At 40.1% G+C, this 9,200-nt stretch overlaps 1 protein-coding gene across 5 annotated transcripts in view; it reads right to left on the bottom strand.

Annotated features, from left to right (window-relative positions):
* Nucleotides 1–7,751, bottom strand: part of STAMBP (STAM binding protein) — a 36,495-nt gene extending 28,744 nt beyond the window's left edge. For 3 of the 5 annotated variants that reach the window (XR_008618920.1, XM_024133518.3, XM_055089264.1), the window contains exons 1-2: nucleotides 7,660–7,751; nucleotides 5,722–5,939 (exon numbers count right to left, since the gene is read on the bottom strand). Coding sequence is in view for 4 of the 5 variants with exons in the window: in XM_024133518.3 (XP_023989286.1) it covers nucleotides 5,722–5,924 (203 nt within the window). In the remaining variant the exon portion in view is untranslated. The other 2 variants (XM_024133519.3, XM_024133517.3) reach the window with 2 other exon arrangements.
* Nucleotides 7,752–9,200: the final 1,449 nt, after the last annotated feature.

The following is a 9,200-nucleotide window of genomic DNA, read 5'->3' as shown; positions in this document are numbered from 1 at the left end:
ATACAATGGAGAAAAGACAGCCTCTTCAATAAGTGGTGCTGGGAAAACTGGACAGCTACATTAAAAGAATGAAATTAGAACACTCCCTAACACCATACACAAAAATATACTCAAGGGCTTCCCTGGTGGCGCAGTGGTTGAGAATCCACCTGCTGATGCAGGGGACACGGGTTCATGCCCCAGTGTGGGAAGATCCCACATGCCATGGAGCAGCTGGGCCCGTGAGCCATGGCCACTGAGCCTGTGCCTCCAGAGCCTGTGCTTCACAATGGGAGAGGCCACAACAGTGAGAGGCCCGTGTACCGCAAACAAACAAACAAACAAACAAAACCTCAAAATGGATTAAAGACATAAATGTAAGGCCAGACACTATCAAACTCTTAGAGGAAAATACATGCAGAACACTCTATGACACATATCATAGCAAGATCCTTTTTGACCCACCCCCTAGAGAAATGGAAATAAAAACAAAAATAAACAAATGGGACCTAATGAAGCTTAAAAGCTTTTGCACAGCAAAGGAAACCATAAACAAGACAAAAAGACAACCCTCAGAATGGGAGAAAATATTTGCAAACGAAACAACTGACAAAAGCTTTGAAGTTTCTTTAGGTCCCATTTGTTTATTTTTGTTTTTATTTCCATTTCTCTAGGGGGTGGGTCAAAAAGGATCTTGCTATGATTTATGTCATAGAGTGTTCTGCATGTATTTTCCTCTAAGAGTTTGATAGTGTCTGGCCTGAGCGTCTGGAGCCTGTGCCCCGCAACGGGAGAAGCCACAACAGTGAGAGGCCCACGTACCGCAAAAAACAAAAAAAACAAAAAAAAACAAAACTGAAAATAGAATTACCATGTGACCCAGCAATCCCACTACTGGGCATATACCCTGAGAGAACCATAATTCAAAAAGAGTCATGTACCAAAGTGTTCACTGCAGCTCTATTTACAATAGCCAGGACAAGGAAGCAACCTAAGTGTACATCGACAGATGAATGGATAAAGAAGATGTGGCACATATATACAATGGAATATTATTCAGCCATAAAAAGAAACGAAATTGAGTTATTTGTAGGGAGGTGGATGGACCTAGAGTCTGTCATACAGAGTGAAGTAAGTCAGAAAGAGAAAAACAAATACCGTATGCTAACACATATATATGGAATCTAAAAAAAAAATGATGCTTTGAAGAACTAGGGGCAGGACACGAATAAAAAAGTTTGAACTTTTTTTTTATTGATAAACATTTTAATTCTAATATTATAGTAATAATTCAAGTGCAATTCTCTTCAAAAAGTCAACTCTGTTAAAACAAAACTTGTTAAATATCTTTCATCAAACATAAGCATATTCTTTTCAATCCCCCACAGCAGTCAGAGCCATGTAGCAGAGGTAAGATTTTTTTTTTTAAAGCCTACTACATTTTGTTATTGCTAAAAAAAGTCTGAATCAGTTGTCAAGGTCTCAGAAGCAGCGATTAATTGACTTTTGATAGCTCTACCAGATACTCTGACATAAAATCATGAATCCAGACATCTGTGTCTGGCAGAGATGTGTCCACTAAATAGACCACTACTTTCCGGTCCCAAGGGTTAGTCTCTACGTAGACGTAAAGAATGGACTTGAGGACATGGGGAGGCGGAAGGGTAAGCTGGGACAAAGTGAGAGAGTGGCATGGACATATATACACTACCAAATGTAAAACAGACGGCTAGTGGGAAGCAGTTGGAGATCAGCTCGGTGCTTTGTGACCACCTAGAGGGGTGGGATAAGGAGAGTGGGAGGGAGACGGAAGAGGGAGGGGATATGGGGATACATGTATATGTATAGCTGATTCCCCTTGTTATACAGCAGAAACTAACACAACATTGTAAAGCAATTATACTCCAATAAAGATGATTAAAAAAAAATTTACTATCTGGCCCTTTTACAGAAAAAGTTCTCCAATCTCTGGACTATACTCACAGTCTCTACTCTCTTACTGTCCATTCATCTTTCAACCCACTCCAATCTTTAATCCTTCCAGTGAAATTGCTTACCAAGATTACTGATCAAGTCATGACATCAAACCCAAATCCTTGCCCATCTGACACAGCTGGCCACTGTCCTGCAAATACTGACCTCTTTTGGCTCCCATGACAAAGTGATGGATTTCCTAGATTTCTTCCTACCTCTCGAACCTTCCTTCAAGGAAAGGTTTCTTGATACTTTAATACGCCATGGATCGTTCTGGCATCTAATGAAGTCTATGGACCCTTCTCAGAATAATTTTTTAAAGATATAATATAAATTATGAAATATTACAAAAAACCCAATTCTACTGTAATGCAGTTTTCAAAATATTAAAAAATTGTGATATGTACTTACTTATTCATGCATTGTTAATACATTAAAAAACAGAATGTAGTTGTGGGTTTAATAACTCTGTACTGTAATTCTGAAGTAGTGATAAGTATAAATGTTATTTTGAGATATCAGCAACAATCATAATTTAATATGAAAATATCTTGATTTCTACTGGTGACAAAACTACAAATATTAATAATACTGTGGTTTGACGCCTATATTCAAAATTAAAGGAAGTGCTAAATTTCAGTTAGAGATTAGTAAAAACAAGAAAAGTTTTTCCCAACCAAGTTCATGGACCCTGAATTTTATCGATGAATCCCTGTGGGTTCCTGGACCCCAGATTAAGAACCACTGCATTACAAGGTCTCAGCAGTTTTCATGGCTTCAGAACCAACTATATGTTCAGTACTCCTGGGCTTGTATCTCCAACCCAGACCTCTCCTCTGAGTTCACACTGCTACATCCAACCTCCTACTGGACATCTCTACTTGGATATCTCACAGATAACTTAAACTTTACACCTTAACACGTCAAAAAACCAGGCCTGAACTCTTGAATCTTCCCATTACCCAACCCCTTTTCAACACCACTCTCCCCATCTCAATAAAGGGACCAGCAAATCCTAAGTTACTCAAGGCAGAAACTGAGGTCAATCTTGATACCATCTTCTTTCCCAAATTATCAGTAAGTTCCATGGACTCTACCTCCAGAATACCAAATCCACCTGCTCCTTTCCAGTCCACCATGTTCCTTCAACCTACCAGCCTCTCTCTTGACACTCCCTCCACCAGTTACCACATAGCAGCCAAAATTTATATTTTTAAAATGTAAGTAAGATTAGGACACAACCTCACTTAAAACTTTTCAATGGCTTTCTACTGCTCTCAAGATAAAATGTAAACTCCTCATTGTGGCCTATAAGATCCTGCATGATTTGGCCCCGCCTGCCTCTCCAACTTCATCTGCGGTCATTCTCCCTCTTCACTTGCTACACTCCAAACACAATGATCTTTCAATCCTCAGAACACACTAAGGTCTTTCCTACCTGAGAGCTTCTGAATACACAGCTGTATCTGTTTTAAATGTTCTGCTTTATGCTTTTGGAATGACCAACTCTATGGCATCCTTCAAGTCTCAGTTTAAATCTTACCTTCTCAGATAGATGTTACTCTGTTTAATTAGATAACCTTGGTTATTCCCTGTCCCAGCACTCTCTGTTGCTTCCACAGCATTTTCCCTATTTTGTGAACTGTATATTTATTTGATTACCTGTATACTGTCTTCTCCCGTAAGTAGAATAAGGGCAGGCGCCATTTTACTTACTATGTATTCAGGACCTACTGCAGTGTCAAGTAGACAGTAGGTATATGTAATATATATTTCTTGAATGAATATGGTCCTCACCCTCAAAGCACTTTCTATGTGGGATAACAAGACCCAGAGGGACCTTCAGAAAATACCTGGTAGAGTGATTCCATGATTCTAATGAACTTTCTCAACTATGATTTCCCAAAAGAATTGTGCCCCTCATTCTGAGAGAACTGCCTACAAGATTACTGGAAATATACAAGAATACTAATTCTACCAGCAGCACAGTATATGAAGAGAGGGACAATAGCCAAAGAAACTTCTCAGGAAAATAAATTGTGTGCCCATTGTGCCTAGGAATGAAAAACCATACAAGCAAAGAGAGGCAGAAATATAATTATAATTCCACGAAACTTTATCAACATTGAGGCCACATAACAGGACATTATGGTATAGATGGATGCAAGATCTCTGAGGAAACAGACACTATTTCTAAACTTGAAAACAAAACAGTAGCAGTCCCTTTTCTCCATTCTAAAATTACAATATGAATTCTAGGCAATCCACTCTTACACCTACTCTTCTTTAGAGTACTGGTTCTCAACTGGGTCAGTTTTGCCTCTTAAAAAGCATTAGCTGATGTCTGGTGACATTTTGGGTTGTCATAACGTGGGGGTAAAGGGTTCTACTGGCATCTAGCGAGCAGAGAGACCAAAGATGCTGCTAAACATGCTACAATGCACAGAACACTCCCCACAACAAAGAATTATTCAACCCCAAATGTCATTAACACCAAAGTTGACAGACTCTTCTTTAGAGTAGCATGTGATCAAAAACTTAATATCATATAATTGATAGGCATACATCATCTCTGGAAGAACATATAAGAAACTAATAAGAGTGATTGTCTCTGGGGAGGGGAGCTAAAGGTTTGGGGGAAAAGAGGAGTGGTAGGGAGATTTAGTTTTTAAATATACACCCTTTTGTGCCTTCTGAATTCTGTACTACACATACATGTTACCTATTCAAAAACAATAAAAAATAACCAAAAATTAGTGTGGCTCAAGACTATGATCGCAAAAGACTACCTTCAATTCATGAAACATTATCAAAAAGAAAACAAAAAGAACAGGACCTATGTTGTAGAATGAATCCTGAATTAAGAGTTAAGAAAATCCAGGTTTTGTCACTCCAAACTGTAGAACAAAGCCTACCACTAAACCCAGAGGGTGTTTCCTCATATGCAGAATGGGAGGACGATGCGCCTTACTCAATGTACGCAGAACTGCGAAGATCAAGTGAAACAATGCAGGTGAAATACTCTACAAACTATTTAAGAGCCATACAAATACACTGTAATTATTATTATTTTAAGATCCTGGTATCATGAAAGAACAAAACTAGAAATTATAAATGAGACCCTTTAACATTATTCCCTTCCTAAATTAGACATCTTTTCCAATATCACTGGGGCTTTAGCAATTGTTCCTGTTAACTGAACTGAAATCTTCAATTTATGCTGCAAGAGGCTAAGCAACTCAAGGGAAAGGTCTTATGATGAGCTATACAAACTGTAGGTGATCAATACTTATTTGATGATTTTTATGCTTATGATAAAGGTTAAGAAAAAAACTTTTTCTTGAGTCATTCAATTTGCTACAAAATAAGTAGAGGTGAGGAATTTTGGCTCTGTTAAACCTCAACAATAATTCTCTGATTGGCTGTCTTAATAGAGAAAGGACAGTGAAAAACATTCATCAATACAAAACATGTATAGTTTAAACACCAACTCTCTTGCCTAACAGCTGGGCCATGTGGGCACAAGCCAAAGAGCTAGGTCTCTTACTCATGAAATTACTGAATCGTGAAAACAACACTTTCAGTACTCATGTCTTTGAATGTCAAGGACAGCCAATATGTAGGAGCTGCTAGCAAAAATGATTAATGATAATGATGCTGTAAAGTTCTCTAGTTTTAGCAATTCTGAGCTGAAATCAACGAGCACAAGGACAGAATGAGTGAGGCATCAGTCACCGGAAAAGAAAAAGGAAACTGGAGGCGTCTTACGTGATATACTTGTTATAGAGGATGAACGCATGTTCAATGTTGCCTTCTTCAGAGTAAATAGATGCCATTCGGATAATCTCCACTCCTGAGCGGAAGTACCGACGGGGTGGAATGTCTTCGTTTATCTCCACTGCGCTACCCATCTGGGAGAGAGCCCTCACCCGGTCTTCGGGTGGGAGGCTCACATCTCCACGGTCAGACATCAGGCCCAAGAAGTTCTGAAATAGAAAAAAAAAAAAAAAAAAAGATAGCATCAACACCAAGGCCCCCATCAGCCGAGCACAGCCTAATACCCTGTGTTTTCCCCACAAACCTCCACCTTACAAAGAAATTAAGAGAAAAATACCACATGCTGTAGCTCATATCAAATAAGGTCTCTTTCCCACAAGAAGCCTGAGACACGCAAGGAAGCCCATATCACAAGGACAAAAGGATTGGCAGACTCAAAAACCCATAATCCCTGCACCATAATTAGGTGGTACAAACAGTATAACTATAATGAGCCACGAGGGTTCAATTCTCTCTTCATGCTAATCATTCCATGTCATTAGGTAGACCTGCCCTTGGCATCATAAAAAGAGGGACAGTATCTTAAATTTTTTCCATTATCTCTCCTCCCAGCTACCCACTTCCATCCACCCCAGTTGTAGAGGCATTCCATCTTCTGTGGAAGCTTTTTTAGGGGCTCAGAAAGCTACTAGCAAATCTAAAACCTCCCCAAGTTGTCTAATTAGTAAACTCAGGGCAAAAATGCAAAAAACAAACCAACAAAAAACCCTGGAAGTTTTCCCTCCTTGGGTCTGAGATTGCAGTCATTCTATAATCTTTCTTGATATTGTTGCTGTTAGAATCAGACTCCAACTTCCAATCAGATACCACTCTACGATCATTTCCAAAAAGATTCTGGTAATTGGATACATACTGAATTACAGCACATCCTAACCAGCATGCTTGTAGAATATACTTGTAGAATATGCTTGTAGAATATACAAGCTACAGTAGATTTTGGAATTCAAGGCCCTGTGTCAACTGGCCTCATTTTGTCCTTTCAATCTTAAACCTTACTCATTCCCAAAAGAGATCTTTTGCTTCAGTCAGGATTCTTATCTGCCCAGAAATCCTGACATTTCAGTTTCATTTGTCTATCCACTGCTTTTGTTTTCCATTCCAACCCCTCCCTCAGAGATGGTCTTTTCCGGGCCAATTCTATCTCTAGGTCACACTTCCTCCACCAACCTTCTTCTCAAACACCCTAATAGTACAAAAGTTGTGGGGACTACCAGGGATATAGAGGCATTCCGTCTCTTGTGGAAGCTTTTTTAGGGGCTCAGAAAGCCACTAGCAAATCTAAAACCTCCCCAAGTTGTCTAATTAGTAAACTCAGGGCAAAGCCCATCAAAGCTATTTGAAGCAGAGCAAGCTTGTTGCTCTTCAGTCCCTCTTGGTAGAGGATCTTTTGGTAGAGAGTGGAACCCCCTCCCGCGGCCAGGAAGTGGTGCCCAGAGCTACAAGGCTGAGCAACACTCCAGGGAGGAGATGCAGTATCCATAAATAACGGGGGAAGGTGGCGTAAAGCACCAAGGGGGAAAGATGAGGAGGAGGCGAATGGAAGTAGTAGGAATGAGCGAAGGGGGCGTATACAGTGGAGACGGACCTCCTGACAACTGCGTGAGGCCCCCTTCTCGAAAGCACTCAAGCCCAAGTCGTCAAAACCCGGCAAAATCAGCTAAGGTTTTCGGGTCTTTTGCGTGCGGTAGGAGGGGACGCGCTGGGCCCGGCTGGGGACCAGAGCCGTCAGGGCCCTCGCGCGCGGCAGGCCGGGCAAGGGGCGCGGGGAGGAGAAGGCTGCAGGCTCCACACTCACGGTGGCCGCTCCCCGCCAGAGTCCGACCACGCTCAGCAGCCCGGCCCCACCATACTCCCGGGACCCTTCCCCACCTGTCCCCGCGGACGACACTCGGCGCTTCCGGAAACGTCACATCCGGCGCCCACTCCGCCCCCTCCCTCTGGTCTATCGGTTAATTCTCAAGAACTTAGGGCAAGGGGCGGTGACTGGTGGGCGGGGCTAGAGCTGCCACCTGCGGAAAAACCCACCAATGAGGAGAGAGCGGGGCGGTGGCCACTTTGGTAAAACAAAACCAACGGGGAAGAAAGGGGAAACAAATAGTTAAAGGACCCAATGACCAAGCTAACTTTTAGTTTTAGGTTAGCGCAGACACAGTAAATGTCTGCGCTAACCTAAAATGTCTGCACTAACCACCGATGCATTCCACCATGTGAAAGGCTACACAAGTTGTAATACAACATCCCTTATAAAAGCTTAGAAAATATGGAATCAGATAAAATCTATTACATAAATCATACATTTATTGGAATTGGACTGGCAACTTTCATGCTTGCCCCACGCCTTCATGTTCTTCACATTTGTGAGGTATGTTAAATGATTATGTCAGTCCTAAAAAGCTACCTTGTCCCAGTTCTCTGGAGAAAACTGTATGAGCTTTATCAGAATTGATTGGGTGTTGAACATTATCCCACCAGTCTATCAATGCCCTATATATACTACTAAGTCATTGGAAAACCAGGAGATGAGCTGTGTTTTTACTTTTATTTTTATTGCTAAATACATATCCTCGGGTCTTCTCTATGTGGAAATTTGCTTTCTCTGAATTTCCATTCCCTTATTTCTTAGAAATTACTCAAGTCTCAGCTCTTGATTTCACCTTAATTTTGTTCATTGCCACATTCAGAAACTCAATGTCCAGTTCTGTTTTAAATCTTTGTGGCCAGAGAGGTAGGTCACATTAGACTCATTGGCTGTTAGGGTCCATCCTTGTTAGTGGCAAGGTTTCCAAAGGAAGAGTATTTGGGGAGCAAGCATTCTAGTGGTTTCCACTAGTAGGATCTAAAAGTAAATTTCATTTTGTAAACTTTAGCACACCACTTTAGCCCCTCACGTTCTTTTTTGAATACTGGTTAAATCATTAATTTTTTTTTAGCATATGTTACAACAAAATTTTACCCGTAAATTTGAAAAGCGTATCTCCTACAACTATTTTCTTTTCAAACTGAAAGCCTTTCAAAGCTTCATTAAGAAAAGACTTCATAATCTTGTTACTAGAAAGTTTTCTCTATGTTTTCATGGATAAACTGATTCTGTTGATGAGGTTACCATCACATAAGAAGCAGGTGCACATTTGTTTTAGTTTAGCAATATTAGTTCTTGGTCATCATAATATTCGTTAAATGTTTTAATATTTAAAGCTGTTTCAATTTCTAGTCTGAATTTTGTTAAATATTACATTTGAATTTGTCCCTGCTTCAATGTATAGTATTCAGCTTTATAAATTTTAAAAAATATTAGTAGACTAAAGAACAAAGTTTAATATTTAAGATTGTCTAGAAATATTATATCAATATGCATTTGTTCTTGATCACTATATAATATCAATGAATTTGCTTGCTTTTGACCACTGCAA

Source organism: Physeter macrocephalus, chromosome 12 (genome assembly GCF_002837175.3).
Source record: "Physeter macrocephalus isolate SW-GA chromosome 12, ASM283717v5, whole genome shotgun sequence".
Classification (NCBI taxonomy): Eukaryota; Metazoa; Chordata; class Mammalia; order Artiodactyla; family Physeteridae; genus Physeter; species Physeter macrocephalus.
Note: the sequence above shows the minus strand (reverse complement) of the source record. Positions and strands in the feature narration are given on the sequence as shown.